This window comes from Trachypithecus francoisi, unplaced genomic scaffold, assembly GCF_009764315.1.
Source record: "Trachypithecus francoisi isolate TF-2019V2 unplaced genomic scaffold, Tfra_2.0 Lachesis_group10, whole genome shotgun sequence".
Classification (NCBI taxonomy): Eukaryota; Metazoa; Chordata; class Mammalia; order Primates; family Cercopithecidae; genus Trachypithecus; species Trachypithecus francoisi.
Window position 1 is genome coordinate 79,157,332 of NW_022681455.1, and position 18,429 is coordinate 79,175,760.

The 18,429-nt window shown below is 43.8% G+C and overlaps 1 protein-coding gene across 5 annotated transcripts in view; it reads right to left on the reverse strand.

The window, feature by feature from the left end:
* The window catches only part of TMC5 (transmembrane channel like 5), a 90,265-nt gene that overhangs the window by 46,372 nt on the left and 25,464 nt on the right, over positions 1-18,429 (reverse strand). For all 5 annotated transcript variants that reach the window (XM_033217882.1, XM_033217878.1, XM_033217877.1 and 2 more), the window contains exons 3-5: positions 12,882-13,748; positions 9,612-9,784; positions 4,119-4,208 (exon numbers count right to left, since the gene is read on the reverse strand). In XM_033217882.1, the coding sequence (XP_033073773.1) occupies positions 4,119-4,208; positions 9,612-9,784; positions 12,882-13,669 (1,051 nt within the window). In that variant the 5' untranslated portion in view covers positions 13,670-13,748. The remainder of the gene's footprint in view (positions 1-4,118; positions 4,209-9,611; positions 9,785-12,881; positions 13,749-18,429) is intronic.

Here is an 18,429-nt window from a genome sequence, read left to right on the forward strand (position 1 = left end):
CTCCGCCTCCCGGGTTCAAGTGATTCTCCAGCCTGAGCCTCCTGAGTAGTTGGGATTATAGGCATGCACTACCATGCCCAGCTAACTTTTGTATTTTTAGCAGAGACAGAGTTTCACCATGTTGGCCAGGCTCAAACTCCTGAATGCAAGTGATCCACCCGCCTAGGCCTCCCAAAGTGCTGGGATTACAGGCATGAGCTACCATACTTGGCCAAATTTTCTATTTTTCATAGACATGGGGTTTCACCATGTTGCTCAGGCTGGTCTTAAACCTCTGAACTCAAGTGATCCACCTGCTTCAGCCTCCAAAAGTCCTGGGATTACAGGTGTGAGCCACTGCGCCCAGCCTGGGCTATGATTTAATTGTATGTGGTTTGTGAATCAGATTCAACTCAAAGCAAAATGATGAAGACAGCCAGGTTCATCTTTTGGTCCTCTATTTCTTTACTACTCTCTGCCTTTTGGGGACTCCTCTTCTACCAGGGTTCCTGTGATATTATGATATATAAATATATATGTATATATTTTATGTTTTTCCCACCGATGGTTTCTGGCTCATAACTCCCATAGCCCTTATTATAATGTTAGAAATTTAAGCCTCAAAAAACAGAATTTCTCTCTCTGACCTCCTGCCTCTTTTCACTTGCTCTTTTTTCTCCTCAAGGCAGGACTCCAGTCTTCCCTCACCTTTCTGTCTTGGAGTTGGCCATAAATGAATTCTCCCTCATTTCAGAAGGGGTCCTGCCCCAAACCCTGGAGGAAGGAATGTGGCACAGAAAGCCCAAGAAGCATCTGAACAGATAGGCCTTGCTGGGATTCCCCAACCCGTCTATTAGTACGAGATCATATACCTTTTGACCTTTTTGAGAAAAAGTCTTGATCTGTCACCCAGGATGGAGTGCCATGGCAAGATCTTGGCTCACTGCAATCTCTGCCTCCTGAGTTCAAGCGATTCCCCTGCCTCAGCCTCCCAAGTAGCTGGGACTACAGGTGCGTGCCACCATGCCCAGCTAATTTTTATATTTTTAGTATAGACAGGGTTTCACCATATTGGCCAGGTTGGTCTGGAACTCGTGACCTTAGGTGATCTGCCTGCCTCGGCCATCCAAAGTGTTGGGATTGCAGGTGTGAGCCACCATGCCCGGCCATCCAATCACATTTCTACATGGTTGTCAATCATGTCTATGTAATGAAGCCTCCCCATAAAAGGCCCAAGAGGACTGGGTTCAGGGAGCTTTCTGATAGCTGAACACGGGGAGGTTCCTGGAGGGTGGCTCACCCAGGGAGGGCAGGGAAGCTCTGTGCCCCTTCCCCTATACCTCACCCTAGGCATCTCTTCATCTGTGTCCCTTGTAATATTCTTTGTAATAAGCCAGTAAACATAAGTTTCCCGGATTACTGTGAGCTGCTCCAGCAAATTAACCAAACCCAAGGAGGAGGTTATAGGAACCCCAACTCGAAGCTGGTTGGTCAGAAGTTCTGGGGCTGGGCGCCGTGGCTCACACTTGCAATCCCAGCACTTCAGGAAGCTGAGGTGGGTGGATCAGTTGAGGTCAGGAGTTTGAGACCAGCCTAGCCAACATGCCGAAACCCCGTTTCTACTAAAAATACAAAAATGAGCTGGGCGTAGTGGCGCACGCCTGTAATGCCAGCTACTCAGGAGGCTGAGGCACAAGAATCACTTGAACCTGGGAGGTGGAGATGAGGTATCTCCAGGTAGATAGTGTCAGAATTGAATTGGAGGACACCCAGCAATGTCTGCTGTAAAACTGATCACTTTCTTGGTGTATGGGGAGAAACCCCCACCCATTTGTTCACAGAAGCCTTCTGTGTTGATGGTTGTTGAATGAGAGAACAGAAAAAACACTTTGAGTGTGTGTTTTTCTATACAGTCTCCAAACCTCATGCTGGCTGGACAGAGTAGTCATGAAGTTTAAAGGTATTTCTTTTTTTTTTTCTTTTTTTTTTTGAAACGGAGTCTCGCTCAGTCGCCCAAGCTGGAGTGCAGTGGCGCGATCTCGGCTCACTGCAACTTCCGCCTCCAGGGTTCAAGTGATAGTCCTGCCTCAGCCTCTTGAGTAGCTGGGATTACAGGCGCCCACCACCATGCTCAGCTAATTTTTTGTATTTTTAGTAGAGACGGGGTTTCACTGTGTTAGCCAGGATGGTCTCGATCTCCTGACCTCGTGATCCACCCACTTCAGTCTCCCAAAGTGCTGGGATTACAGGCGTGAGCCACCACGCCCAGCCATTTAAAGGTATGTCTTCTCCCTGGTAATTAAAGCCATTCTCTGCCCCAGTGGGGACCAAATAGAGAGTGTGATCATTTATATCCCAATGGTTTTCCCTTCCAAGTAGCAATATCTAACCCTCCGTGAAAAGGCATACATCTCTTGAAGGATGAGGCTAACGGTTATCTTACAGGCGATGGGGTTGAAAGGTAAGAGTTCTAAGTGGCTTCTCTCCACAAGCATCATTATATAGAGGACCTCATTAATTTATTCCTTGTTGCTCATAGATTTGCCTTGTGGCTCCAGCATTCCCTTGTCTCTCTCCTCTGTTGCTTCCTTTTTTGTTTTTGTTTGTTTTTGAGACAGGGTCTCGCTCTGTCACCTAGGCTAGACTGCAATGGCGTGATCACAGCTCACTGCAGCCTCAACCTCCCAGGCTCAAGCAATCCTCCTGCCTCAGTCTTCCAAAATGTTGGGATTACAGGGATAACCCCCGTGCCTGGCTTGTTGCTTCCTTTTTATTTTTCAGTCTCTGCCTCTGATTCAACCTTCATCACCACACACAGTGATCCTTAGAGAGCTTCCTAACTGATTGCAGCACCTTCTATCTTTCACCAGTCTGATTGCTTCCACATTGCATCATCATACTAATTATACGAATATTCAGAAAAATTTTGATCAATGCATCTTGTCCCCACCAACACAGACATTAGCCACAGGATAGACAGGTGACTCAGTCTTGTCCCCTATGGTAAAAATGATTGGTCCAAGTGTGGGCATGTGCTCCAGTTAGACTGGCCAGAGTCCCTCCCCTGCATTAGAGATGGACCCAGGGAGGAAGCAAGACTTCCTAATGAGGTGGCTAAGCAGAGGGCTCACGTGGCCTGCTATTGGCCATGTTCTTTGGCCTGTGGACAAATTCTAACTCTGATGGAGATGAATGAGGTCTAACTTAAAGAGGAGCTGAGGACCAGGAGCCGAGGATCCAGGACACACCTATACATATAGAACTGAAAAGCAAGTTTTACACAGATGAGAAATGAATGGGAAACCAGAGTCCAGGTGACACTGAGTTCCCGACGTCAGACTGAGGTCCTGATTTCTGTACTCATTCAACAAGTTAATCTAACAAATATCCCTAAAATACCTACTATGTGCCAGGCACTGTACTAGGTGCTGGAAGGTATTAATATTTCTACTGTCAAGTATTTAAGTTTCCCCCATATGCTTCTACCACAGGAGCCAATGAATTCTCCTTGGGCTAATGCCTGTTTGAATTGGGTTTCTGTCACTTGCAACCAGAAGATTCCTAATGAAGACACCCTGATCCCCAGAAGACAACAAACTATATATCTAAAATAAAACTTCATAATTATATATTAAGCAGGTTCTGCATTAGTAACCACACCAGAGGCCAAGAGAAAATGGCAATGGCTGGATTGTCTTGGACATGTTCCTTCTCCAGGGTTGACTTTTTGGTCACTGTCCTTTAAGTCTTACTGTATTAGTCTGTTTTCACACTGCTATAAAAATACTGCCTGAGACTGGGTAATTTATAGACAAAAGAGGTTTAATTGTCTTACAGTTCCTCATGACTGGGGGCTGCATGACTGGGGGCGTTTCTCAGGAAACTTACAAACATGGTGGAAGGCAAAGGGGAAACAAGGCACGTCTTACATGGGGGCAGGAGAGAGAGTGGGTGCAGGCAAAGCTGTCACTTTTAAACCATCAGATCTCAAGGGAACTCCCTCACTATCATGAGAACAGTATGGGGGAAACCATCCCCATGATCCAGTCACCTCCCACCAGGTCTCTCCTCCGACACATGGGGATTACAATTTGAAATGAGACTTGGGTGGAGACACAGAGCCAAACCATATCACTTACCTTGGGGTGACTTGTGCCAATCATATTCAGACAATGGTGGGTTTCCAGAAGCATGGACAGGACCACTTTCACCTACATAAGCAGGGTTCACTGGAGGGGAGAGGAAGGAGACATTGCCGATTAGTCTCACCACACTAGACATTCCTGGCATGCAATAGTTATGATGTGCTAATAATGGTTCCTAACGGCTAATGAGACTGAGACCTTATCTTTGAGGTGCTAACAGACTACCGATTAAGAACTTGGGTGGAAAACAGGACAAAACTTCAGTCTAGATCAATGGTTTTTCATTTGACTAAGCCATAGTTAAAAATAATTGTTGGCAAGGCGAGATAGCTCACGCCTGTAATCCCAGTGCTTTGGGAAGCCAAGGTGGGAGGATTACTTGAGCCCAAAAGTTCAAGACCATCCTGGGCAACATAATGAGACCCTCTCTCTAAAAAAAAAATACATATATATATATATATATATATATATATATATATATATATATATATATATATATATATATATATATATATATATATATATATATATATATATATATATATATATATATATATATATATATATATATATATATATATATATATATATATATAAAATATATGATATAAAAATATAATAATATTTATTATTTATAAATATATTTTAATATAAAATATATAATATAAAAATAAAAATACATTAAATATATATATTAATATATATTTTAAGACAGGTTATCACTCTGTCACCTAGGCTGGAGTGCAGTGGTGCGATTTCAACTCACTGCAGCTTCGACCTCCCAGGCTGAAGCAGTCCTCCCACCTCAGCCTCCTGAGTCGCTGGGACCACAAGCATGCACCACCATGCCTGGCTAATATTTTGTATTCTTTGTAGAGATGGGATTTCACCATGTTGCCCAGGCTGGTGTCGAACTTCTGGGCTCAAATGATCTGCCAGCCTTGGCCTCTCAAAGTGTTGGGATTACAGGCATGAGTCATGGAGCCCAATAAAAAAAAATGTGTGTGTGTGTGTCTGTGTGTGTGTGTATAAATAATGGTTGCACTGAGATCCAGGACACACCTATACATATAAACAGAAAAGCAAGCTTTACAAAATAATTCTTTGTTTGACTATATAAACTGCACTCTAACATAGCCTTACTCATAGCCTTACTCTAGTCCACTCTTTTTTTTTTTTTTTTTTGAGACTTGCTCTGTCACACAGGCTGGAGTGCAGTGCCACAATCTTGGCTCACTGCAACCTCTGCCTCCTGGGTTCAAGTGATTCTCCAGTCTCAGCCTCCCACGTAGCTGGGAGAAATGGAGAAAATAGAGCACATTTTGATGGAGACAGTATGCAAAATTACATTGCAAGACGTTCTGGAGTTTCTTGCCTGGGAATCAACTCCCAGCCCTGTTACTTCCTAATTGTGCACCCCCTGGGTGTGTGTCTTAACAGCTCTGAGCTTCAATATCTTAGTCTTTAAAATAGGGATAATAGGCTGGGTGTGGTGGTTTATGCCTATAATTTCAGCACTTTGGGAGGCCAAAGTGGGACGATCCCTTGAACACAGGAGTTCAAGACCAGCTTGGGCAACGTGGCATAATCCTGTCTCTGCAAAACATAAAATAATTGGCTGGGCATGGTGGTAGTGTGCCTGTGGTCCCAGCCACTCAGGAGGTGAAGGCTGCAGTGAGCTGAGATTGCAGCATGTGCGACAGAGTGGACAGTTTGTCTCAAAAATCAATAAATATATAGGGATAATAATAGGACCTTCACACAGGATTGTTGGGGGGAATTGAATCAGTGAACACATGTGAAATAATTAAACAATTCTAGAACATAGTAAACTCTAACATATATTAACTGTTGTAGTAGATTAATTGTTATTCAGCAAACATTACACTTCCCCTACCTTGACCACCTCCATTGATATTGGGCTTAGTGGTGTGACTTGCTTTTAACAATGGAATGTGGCAGAAGGGACAGTGTGCCAGTTCCAAGCCAAGGCTTTTAAAGATACCGTGTGTTTCTGCTTGCCATTTTGAGCACTTTCAGCTTATGGCATGGGAAGACACTGCCCTAGGTCACTCACTGGTCCAAGAAGAGGGACACTAGAATTAAATAGAACCCATGACGTAGAGCCAAGCACAACAAACTCAGCCTAGTTCAGCCAAATGCCAACCAACCTTGCAGACCCATAAGAAATAAATGCTTGTTTATTGTACGACTCTGGATTTTTGGAGTTGTTATGCAGAATTCCTGCGTCAATAGCTAGCTGATACAACTCTTGCAGTTGTTGTTGTTGTTATTAACCCAGTTAGCATTTTTCGAGCACCTACTGTGGGCCAGGCACTGTGACACTAGGAAGAGCACCTAGAGCCTTGGAGGGTACATAGATGAATATAGGTTGTCCTGAAGGAGTGAACACTTTATCAGGATGGGGTGACACTGGACAAGTGATTGCCAAGGGCTGCAAACTTTGTCCTACAAAGGATCCTACAGAAGTGACCTATACTGACCTGCTTTTTTTGTTTTTTAAGTATTTTAACTCCCCATGTTCTATATAGCTTCGTGACCACGAATCTGTTTGTGTTTGCCCTGATTCAGTCTAGCACTAATGCAGGGTAAATAAGAGGTCAGGTTTTGGGTAGAGAAACGGGATTCAATCCTGGCTCTGTCAATTTAGTAAGTGAGTGACCTTGTGCATGTTTCTTTCTAAGCCTTAGTTTTCCCATCTGTTAAAACAGGGAGAGCAACAGTGCCTGCCTGAAGGGCAGTTGTGCAGATTAAATGAGGTCATCAAAGTCAAGTGCTGGACAGCGACTCCAGGGCATAGGAAACACTCAAGATTTGCTTGCAATTATAAGTTCCACTTGCACTGGAGCAGCGCAGTATGTCTCAATCCTGTTTCATTATCAGCCCCCTAAGCAGGGGAGACATTTTTTCTTCATTGCCATCCTCTAAGAAATTTTAATACCAAAGATATACTGTATCTGTTTATGTACTACATGTGTATCTCTGCTTTATACATCAAAAAAGTGAGATTGTTTTCTGGCCTTTCAAGAGCGGACATTTCCCCATTGGGATTTCTATTGCCCCAATGGAGGAATGCATGGAATAAAGGTTTGGAATAGCCCTGGGCTGGACAAGTGATGTCTGTGCTCCCCAAGGAATATTTTCTTTTTTTTTTTTTGAGATGGAGTCTTGCTCTGTCACCCAAGTTAAAGTGCAGTGGTGTGATCTCGGCTCACTGCCAGCTCCACCTCCCGGGTTCACGCCATTCTCCTGCCTCAGCCTCCCGAGTAGCTGGGACTACAGGCACCTGCCACCATGCCCAGCTAATTTTTTGTATTTTTAGTAGAGACGGGGTTTCACCGTGTTAGCCAGGATGGTCTCGATCTCTTGACCTTGTGATCCGCCCGCCTCAGCCTCCCAAATTGCTGGGATTACAGGCGTGAGCCACCGTGCCCGGCCAGGGATATTTTCTTTTCTTTTTCCTTCCTTCCTTCCTTCCTTCCTTCTTTCCTTCCTTCCTTCCTTCCTTCCCTCCCCCTCTCCCTCACCTCCCCCACTCTTTACCTTCCCTCCCCCAATCTTCCCCCTCCGCCAATCTTCCCCTCCCCTCTCCTTCCCTCTCCGTCTTCCCTTCCTTCCTTCCCTTCCCTTCCCTTCCCCTCCCCTCCCCTCCCCTCCCTTCCCTTCCCTTCCCTTCCCTTCCCTTTTCCATCTGTCCTTTCTTTTTTTGTGACAGGTTCTCGCTTTGTCACTCAGGCCAGAGTGCAGTGGTACAATCATGGCTCACTGCAGCTCAACCTCCCAGGCTAAGTGATCCTCCTGTGTCAGTCTCCCAAGTAGCTGGGACCCCAGGTGTGTGCCACTATGCCCAGCTAATTTTTAAAATTAGACCCAGAATGAAAATATTCTGTGCTAACAGTCAGTGTTTTCATTAGTACAGGGCTATGCATCCTGTCCCCTCCTCTCTACCTTCTTCCAAACCTTCCCCATCTACTCCTCAAGGCTCATCAATCCTCCATCTGCATCTTCCAGCGCTTGGGTCTCTTGTTCTCTTCTTATTGGCTGAACACTTCCTCACTTTTCTCACCTCTACAGGCTCCAAATTCCTTTAACATTGCCTGGCTTTTTTTTTTCTTTTGTGCCATCAAATGGCTTCCTGGAACACGTCTTTTTTTCCTCCTGGAAAGTAAGAACTGTTCAGAATTGGCCCAGGCTCAAACTTGTAATCCCAGTACTTTGGGAGGCCGAGACTGGAGGACTGCTTGAAGCCAGGAGTTCAAGACCAGCCCAGGCAACATAGCAAGACCCCATCTTTCTCAAGCATAAAAAAAAGTGCCAGTCATGGTGGCATGTAAGTGCAGTCCCTGCTACTGGGGAGGCTGAGGTGGGAGGATTGCTTGAGCCTAGGAGTTCGAGGCTGCAGTGAGCTATGATCAGCCTGGGTGACAGAGCAGGACAGTCTAAAAAAAAAAAAAGAACTGTTTAGAATTTTTTTTGCCTCCTGGAGCTAAGCATCTTACCTATACACACAACCAATTATGAGGACACATGATTTTTCAAATATTAATAGTTTGCTTGCTAACTTTCTTTAGTCTTTTTTTTTTTTTTAAACAGAGTCTTGCTCTATTGCCCAGGCTGGAGTGCAGTGGTGCAATCTTGGCTCACTGCAACCTCCGCCTCCTGGGTTCAAATGATTCTTCTGCCTCAGCCTCCCGAGTAGCTGGCATTACAGGTGCCCTCCACTACACCTGGCTAATTTTTGTATTTTTAGTAGAGACGGGGTTTCACTATGTTGGCCAGGCTGATCTCAAACTCCTGACCTCAGGTGATCCGCCTGCCTCAGCCTCCCAAAGTGCTGGGATTACAGGCGTGAGCCACCACACCCGGCCTTTTCTTTAGTATTGATGTAGCACTTTTGTTGATCTATTTAGACTTTAAATAACACGAGGGCAGAGCTACCTCTTAACTCCCTTTTCCCTCGGTAGGTTCTGAACACGTATGTGCTGATTGCCTGAATGCCTTTGGGATATCCTAAACTACAGGTGACCACTGGCAGCTAACAAAAAATGTGATTTTGTTTGCCAAGATCACTGTTTTTACTTTTAAAAATTATTTTGGAACATATAAACATCAGGTTTCACATAAAACCCCAAATATATGGCTTCTGAAAAATATGAGGATCTGGCCACAATGAGCCCACATTGCCACATAGCCACTGTGGACTGAGCTTCAGCACCTCCGCAGGCACAGGGTGCACAGGTCCCCATTTTCCACAACCCTTACCCAGCGTTTTTTTAAATAATTGGTGACAATTAACTTGGCTTCTCTAAACACTGAATTCTCAACTTTTGTATGTAAAAAAATCCAATCTGAGATTGGAAGGATACACCAATTCTCCTATTGCCAAGTCTCCTTAATGACCGCACTCCTAAATCCACTGATTTTATTTTCTTCCCAAGATATGATCCCAGCTTAACAAATGCTTACCATAGCCATTTCCAGGAGCACCCGGCAGAGAGTGGCCATATGAGTTTGCCATCTCCATGGATGCCATTTCAATGCCTTCAGGGTAATCTTCATTCTCTCCCCAAAGGTTGCTCAAGGGGCCATCACTCCTGTGATGAAATGAGGGCCGGATTGAAGATGTTCTGCTGAGCGCCCTAAAATCCAAAATGATGGATCACTATCCAACCAAGAGTATAGTATAGTATAGTATGGATTGTCATCCATCCATCCATCCATACATCCATTCATCTATCCATCCATGTATGGATGGATGAATAAATGGATGAATACATTTATCCATCCATCCATCCATGTATCCATCCATTCATTCATGTATTCATCCATCCATTTACCATCCATCCATCCAACCATACATACATTCATCCATCCATGTATTCATCTGTCCATCCATGTATCCATCCATTCATTAATGTATCATCCATCCATTCCATTCCATTCCACAAATGCAGACTAAATGCCAACCCTCAGTTAGGGTAAATGGGCTAGGAGGTGAGAATACAAAGAGGAAAACATAGGGTATCTGCCCTCAAGAAGCTCACAGTACAAGTTGGTACAGCTTCTTAGACACAGCTATGAACAATCATACTACAAGTAGAAACTGGCGAGTATCCGAAGACAGGCCCAAGGAATTTGGAGGAAGGAGATTTCTTGCTGAGAGTTTCGGGAGAAATCTGCATGGAAAAGATATATCTGAGCGAGAATTCGGAGGACACATTCATATATAGGGGGAGGGCATTCCAAGGATAAAGAACAGCATAAAAAAAGGTGTGAGGCCAGAAAGTGCTGAATATATAAAGGAAACGCTATGAAAATCAATTAATGAGTAATGATTCTCAATTTACTACATATACCAATTCCCAAGCCTCGTCCTGGAGAATTAAATCAGAAGTTCTGAAAGTTTGGCTGAGGCATCTGTATTATTTTTAAAGTTCCCCAGTTAACTGGGTAACTCTAAGGATCAGCCAAAGTCAAGAACCACTGACCTAGAGTATAGGGTCAAGGCAAGGGGCAGACAGGAGACTTAGGAGATCAGTCAGGCTGGTCTTTGGCTGGCATCTTACATTAACATGACGTATCCTTATTCATAAACGTTCTTTAAGTGAAATTGGGTGGCCTTTCTCCAAAGGCTATGGGGACCCAGGGAAGATGAAAAGCAAAAGAGTGACAGGATCAAAGGTGGGCTTTGGAATGATGAATCAGGCAGTAGGTGATAAGACCAAGGAGGACATTTTCACCTGGTCCTGTTAACCCTACTATTTGGGTTCTAAAGACATCATGACTGCTGCACACCCAAGTCCTATATCCTTGTTCCTAGAGATAAACACAAGCCACCAGTTTTTTTTTTAATCAAATTCATAAATATTACTAGTAGAAACAGTAAATGCAAAATCAGACTCATGTTGGTTAAAACTTCACATGGTAAACATATTTACTGATTAAACCACAAACTGACTTTAAAAAATCACATCCTAGATTGGGCACAGTGGCTAGCACCTGTAATCCCAGTACTTTGAGAGACGGAGGCAAGCATATCATTTGAGATCAGTAGCTCAAGACCAGCCCGGCCACATGGTGAAACCCTGTCTCTATTAAAAATACAAAAACTAGCTGGGCATGGTGGTGCATGCCTGTAATCCCAGCTGCTTGGGAGGCTGAGGCAGGAGAATCACTTGAACCTCAGAGACGCAGGTTGCAGTGAGCCGAGACTGCACTCCAGCCCAGATGACAGAGTGAGAGTCTGTCTCAAAAAAAAAAAGTACATTTTGTTGGCAACATAAACGTGAAAAAACTTAACCCCAGGAAAAATTAGATTTGGTAGAACTAAGTCACCCAGACTAATGCTGTCAGTGTCCAGAACTGCATCTGGTAAAATTTGTCAAGGAAAGAAAATTGACAGAAGATCAAAATCTTTTAGACAAAATTTAAATCTATAGAATCTAAACCTGGAAAAACTGGACTTGCTATTTAAAAATAGGCCAGGAGCAGTGGCTCACGCCTGTAATCCCAGCACTTTGGGAGGCCGAGGCAGGTTGATCACCTGAGGTCGGGAGCTTGAGACCAGCCTGACCAACATGGAGAAACCCTGTCTCCACTAAAAATACAAAATTAGCTGGGTGTGGTGGCGCATGCCTGTAATCCCAGCTACTCAGGAGGCTGAGATAAGAGAATCGATTGAACCCGGGAGGCGGAGGCTGTGGTGAGCCATGATCATGCCATTGCTCTCCAGCCTGGGCAACAAGAGCAAAACTCCGTCCCAAAAAATGAATAAATAAATAATTAACAACATAAAAAAACGGCCTTAAAGGAATACTGAAAATGGTGAAAATAATAATTGATAAAATTAGATTCAAATAGTGCAGATAATCAGTGAATCAAACCTGCAGTAAAGTTTTGGTGAAAAGTCATCAATTCTGACAATCTCAGTAAAATAGAAATAAAAGTGTAAAAATCAGAAGTGGTGCAAACATGGCCGGGCATGGTGGCTTATGCCTATAATCCCAGCAGTTGGGAGCCTTCTTCAAGACTAGCCTGGGCAACATGGCGAAACACCATCTCTACAAAAAAATAAAAAACTAGCTGGGCATAATAGGTGCACACCTGTAGTCCCAGCTACTTGGGAGGCTGAGGCGGGAGGATCGATTGAGTCCAGGAGGTTGAGGCTGTGGTGAGCTATGATTGTGCCACTGCCCTCCAGCTTGGGTGACACAGCAAGACCCTGTCTCAAGAAAAAAGAAAAAAGAAAAAAAAAAAAAACGACCCAAAAAACCAAAGAAGTGGTGCAAACATATTACATAAAAAACTAATTGACTTCATGGAGTTAGATCTTCAAAAGATTTTCTGGATAACAATTCATTACTATTGATGTAATTTTGATTAAAGTGTTTGGATTTGTGAGTGTCAAGCCTTAACCTTGTTGGCAATGTAGCAGGGTCAAAGCAGTGTGGATCTAGATGTCTTACAGGGATTGAATTAGGAAGAGGTGGGATAATGGGAAGGTGATCCAAGGAAGAGATGGTGAAAGATTAAGTTCAGGTAAGGGCTTGAAGCCTCAAACTGAGAGTCCATGGCCCAGGTGAGGTCTACAGATAGGTATGTGAGTTTCACCACAACTTCAGGTCATGGAAACCATCATATATATCCCTAATCTAAACCACACCAACCAAATTCCATTGACTTAATGGTCCACCACTCAGCCTACACTCCCAATGAAGGGATATATACCCGAACTTCCCCCTGGTCATCTTTGGGGTCTCAGAAGAGCCATAATCATGACCATTCTCAGCATCTGAATAATCAGGTTCTCTCCAAGTGCTTGGCAAGTTCTGATTGTCCTCAGCGCCGGGATAGTCTGGCTCCCCAAAAAAGGGTGGAGAGTTAGGTTGAATGTCAGCGCCTGGGTAATCAGGCTTTCCCAGAGAGTCTGTGTACGGATTGATTCTAAAACTTGTGTGTTCTAGATTCCTTCTGGAGCCTGGATGGTTCAAATTGGCTCTAGGTCCAGGATGATCAGAGTTGCTCTGAGCTCCAGGGTAGTCCGGTTCTAAGAAGCCAAAATGATCTGGATGTGTTCTGGAGCCTGCATAGTTTCCACTGCTGCTAGAGCCTGCAAAATCAGGATTTCGTTGAGATCCAAGGTAGTCTGGCTGTCTGGATGATGCTTGGTGGTATGGATGACTCTGAAATTCACTATAATCTGGCTCTGGTAGAGAGGTAGGGTGGTCTGGGCTTGTTCTAGAGGCTGCAGAGTATGCATTGCTTCTGGTGCCAGAATAGTCTGGATTACTCAGAGATCCAGGATAATTTGGTTCTGCCAGAGACTCAGGATAGTCTGGACGTGTTCTGGAGGCTACAGAGTATGGATTGCTCCTGGTGCCAGGGTAGTATGGATTGTTCAGAGGACTTGAAACATCTGGATAACCCTGAGTTTTCAAATACCCCTGTGTACGGTTCTGAGACCCTGAATAGTCAGGGTAATCTGGGTCTTCCTCATATCCGTTATTCCTGTAGTAGGCAGACATGTTGGTATGGACTCTTCACCTTGGAGTGCTAAACTGTCCCAGCATTTGCAATTACTCAGGGATCTTTTTTTTTTTCCACCTGAAAAACAAGAATAAAAGAAAAAGTCAGATTTTTTTTCTCTTCCTTCCCTGCAGAGATTGCAGGTTATCTTCCAGTATCTGTACTCCTTTCCTTCGTAGTTGGGTACACAACTGCCTAGAATGAAGACTATGCTTCTAGCTTCTCTTGCACCAAGGTATGAACACGAGGGTGGTCAATGGGATGAGAGCAGCAGTGATACATCCAATTTCCAGGCTGTGCTATTAGAGGAAAGAAGTTATTCCTCCTTTTCTCCCTCTTGCTTCCTGTGGGCCGGAATGCGGAAATGATGGTGCACCATCTTGGGTCTCGCACACAAAGCTAAGACCTGCATTTGGAATGAACGCACAACAGAGGAAAGGATGCCGAGTTGCTGGTGACTTCACAGAGCACAGCCATTGTATCAGCTCAGACTATCATGTGAGAGAGAAATAAAATTATCTTGTTTAAACCACTGTTTTTGTGGTCTTTAACACACGCAACTAAGCTTACATCTTGAACAATATATTCCCTTGGTTATGGGGGAGGGGACCAGTGAATCAAAGAATTGAAAGAAACAAGGACTTTTTGTGCTTTTTGATTACGCTTGAGGTTCTAGGGTTCAAAGCATAAATTAATATGAGTGCATAAAAGAAAAATAGTTAATGGAAACTAGAGGACTGGCATATGTAGACAATTGCTATGACCCCTTTCAATTTGAAAATAAGATTTTATGAGCTCCATAAGCTCCGATCTACAGACCACAGCATACTTTTGTTAAATTTAGCCCAAAGCTACCTCCTAACATATTTTAAGTTTGGCCTAAAGAGTTCTCTGTACATAATGAACTGTGACCTAAGTGGAGATGTCAACAGACTGTAACCTATTCCTGTACCAATCACTGAATTCGGCCAATCACAGGCAGCCAATTGTTCAAACTGTGTTCAAATAAGGCAAATGCTGAGCTTTAACCAATCCATTGTTCCTGTACCTCACTTCCATTTTTTCTACGTCACTTTCCTTTTCTTGTCCATAAATCTTCTTTGACCCAATATGCGGCAGCACCTAAGTCCCTAAGAACTTATTCTGGCTGGGGAGGCTGTCCCATTAGCAAATCATTCTTTGCTTGATTAAACTCTGTTACCTTTAATTTGTCTAAAGATTTTCTTTTAACACTTTGAAATAAGAGGTGATGTAGTTTTAATTTTCTTTTCTTTTCTTTTTTTGAGATTGAGTCTCACTCTGTAGCCTAAGCTGGAGTGCAGTGGCGCAATCTCGGCCCACTGCAACCTCTGCCTCCTGGCTTCAAGCAATTCTCCTGCCTCAGCCTCCTGAGTAGCTGGGATTACACTAATTTTTGTATTTTTAGTAGAGACAGGGTTTCACCATGTTGGCCAGGCTGGTCTCAAACTCCTGACCTCAGGTGATCCATCTGTCTCGGCCTCCCAAAATGCTTGAATTACGGACAGGGGTCACCATGCCTAGTTGATCTTTCTTTCTGTTGTTTCTTTCCTTCCTTCCTTCCTTCCTTCCTTCCTCTTTCTTTCTCCCTTTCTCCCTTTCTTTCTTTCTTTCTTTCTCTTTCTTTCTTTCTTTTTCTTTCTTTCTCAGGGTCTCTCTCTGTCACCCAGGCTGGAGTGCAATGGTACACATAGCTCACTGCAGCCTCGATCTCTTGGGACTCGAGTGATCCTCCCATGCCAGCCTCCCGAGTAGCTATGACCACAAGCATGCATCACTATGCCCAACTAATTTTTTCATTTTCTGTAGAGATGGGGTCTCCCTATGTTATTGCCCCCCAGGCTGATCTTGAACTCCTGAGCTCAAGTGATCCTCCTGCCTCAGCCTCCCAAAGTGCTGGGATTACAGGTGTGAGCCACTGCACCTGGCCTCCAGTGTTCATTTCTAAGTGTGCTGGATATCTGTTGTTTTTACTTGTCTACTAGCCACTTCCCATTCTGCTGGTATCAATGTCCTGAGTTTCCTCTGGGCATCATTCCCTCCCTCGCTCTTGGTCCAGGTGATACAGGAAGGGCTGATTGCACTCCTGACCGGTTGACCAGCTCCAGGATGGTCACGTGACTCAGGTGTCCACAATCCCTCTGGTCACAGGGTGTGGCTCAAGAATGGGCATGTAAACCTAGTCAGTCCTCCAGGACCAGGACAAGGCTTACTGGGAAAGAAGTACTCTTATTTCACTGAGGTGTCTAAGGGGATAGAATATATACATAAGCCTGGAGATTCCGATGTCATGTCAGAGGGAATAGAGAAAAAAAGTAATTAGTAGGGGGAAAATTTAAAGAATCAATAGAATTTGTTGGCTGATCCAATAGGGAAAAAGTGAGAAGGAAAATAAAAGACAAGCATATCTCTACAGTTTCAAGCCAGCATGATGAGATGAACAGTGATGTTTTTGAAAGAAGGAAGTAGGACATTTTTAAAGCTCAGCCAACTTTTACAAGTTTATCTCTCTGTAAATGACAAGGGTTAGACTTGAGTAATCAAAGCTAAGACAATATTAAATTTCTGCCAACACCTGCAGTCTCAGAATGTCTGTGTGCCAACCCTCGTCTATATTTCTCAGCATAGTTGACGTCTGTGTTTCATTATTGTGTCCCTGCACGGCATCCATTTCTTGCTTTTGTGGTTAACACTTTTCCCTGGGTAACACCTCTCCCACACTGTCAGTCCCTGTGGGCCAGGTGTGGAATATGACCCCTCAGAATTATTTTCTTCCTGGTGACATTGATTCTGTCAGAGCATACGACCCAGTTAAATCCAGTGAGATTCAATTCTAGGAGTTTTATCAGAACTGTAGGGAAGAGAGAAGCTCTGTCTTCTGCTGGCCTTGGAGCTAGGAAATTTTATTTTATTTTATTTTTTGAGACAGATTCTCACTCTGCATCCAGGCTGGAGTGCAGTGGCATGATCACAGCTCAATGCAACCTCGACCTCCCAAGCTTAGGTAAGCCTTCTCCCTCAGCCTTCTGAGTAGCTGGTACTACAGGTGTGTACCACCATGCCTGGTTAATTTTTGTATTTTTATAGAGACAGGGTTTCTCTATGTTGCCCAGGCTGGTTTCAAACTCCTGGGCTCAAGCGATCTGATCTCGGCCTCCCAAGTGCTAGGATTGCAGGTGTTAGCCACTGCACCTGGCCAGAGTTAGGACATTTTAGACCTGAAGCTGCCAGTGGTCACCAGTGGAGAAGGGCCTAAGAGTGCTGCCAACAGGGAGGAGAACAGAACGAAGAGATAAACAGAAAGAGGAGCCAGATGTTGATGACATTGTTTAAACACCTGAATCCAGCCAAACCTGAAGGCAGCTGGATACTTGAGTCATTACATTCTCTTTTTGACTAAAGTGGGTTTGAGTTGGGTGTCTATCATTTGCAAATGAACAAAAAAGAATTCTGACAAATATGCCAGTTTTGCAAATAAGAATGCCTATTCAAACTGTCTGTAGTACTAAGAAGACTAAATGCTGTGCTTTATTGCAAATTACTTTTCCTAACATGAAAAATGACCCCATTTGTTTACTTGTATTCTAAGACTAGAAAGTTATATTTATGTTCCAGAAACTTCCACAGCCTAACAAAGCCCAAAGCTATTACATCTAACCAGCTAAATGATGCCTAGTAAATTCAAGAAATTGAAAACAGATACAACTGTATTGGTCCAAGAGAAATGAGTAATTCTACCAAAAGATAAGAAAAATGCTCACAGAAACTGTTTTTCTTTTTCTTTTTTCTTCTTCTTTTTTTTTTTTCTTTTTGAGATGAAGTATTGCTCTTTCACCCAGGCTGGAGTTAAGGGACGCCATCTTGGCTCACAGCAACTTCTACACCCCCATCCCCAGGTTCAAGCAATTCTTCTGCCTCAGCCTCCCGGGTAGCTGGGATTACAGGTGCCTGCCACCATGCCCGGCTAAATTTTGCATTTTTAGTAGAGATGGGGTTTCATCATGTTGGCCAGGCTGGTCTTGAACTCCTGACCTCAGGTAAAAACCTACCTCGGCCTCCCAAAGTGCTAGGATTACAGACATGAGCCACTGGGCCTGGCCAGAAACTATTTTTCATAAGAGCCAAAAGTTGAAAACAATCTGAATGTCGTTCAGCAGTGGAATAAGTAAACGAATCGTGGAATATTCATCCCATGAAATACTAGAGAGAAGCAACAAAGACTGAACTTCTGCTGCATGAGATGTCATGGATGAATGTCACATGGATGAGGAAAAAGAGTTGGACACAACAGAGTTCATACTGTATAATCTTTCTACAAAGTTCAAGAGCAGGCAAAGTAATACATGGTGACAGAAGTCAAAATAGTGGCTACCTTGAGGAAGGAAAGAGGTGAGTGATGACTAGGAACTACATGAGGGAATCTCTGGGGTGCTGGCTGATGATCTTGAGTGGTGGTTAAAGGGAGGCATACATGTGTGTGTTGTAAAAATTCATCATGTTTCACACTTAAGAGTTATGCACATCTCTGTAAATCTATACTCCTAATTTTTTTTTTTTTTTTTTGAGATGGAGTCTCGCTCTGTCTCCCAGGCTGGAGTGCAGTGGCAAGATCTCGGCTCACTGCAACCTCTGCCTCCCGGGTTCACACCATTCTCCTGCCTCAGCCTCCCGAGTAGCTGGGACTACAGGCGCCTGCCACCACGCCCGGCTTTTTGTTTTTTGTTTTTTTTTTTTTTGTATT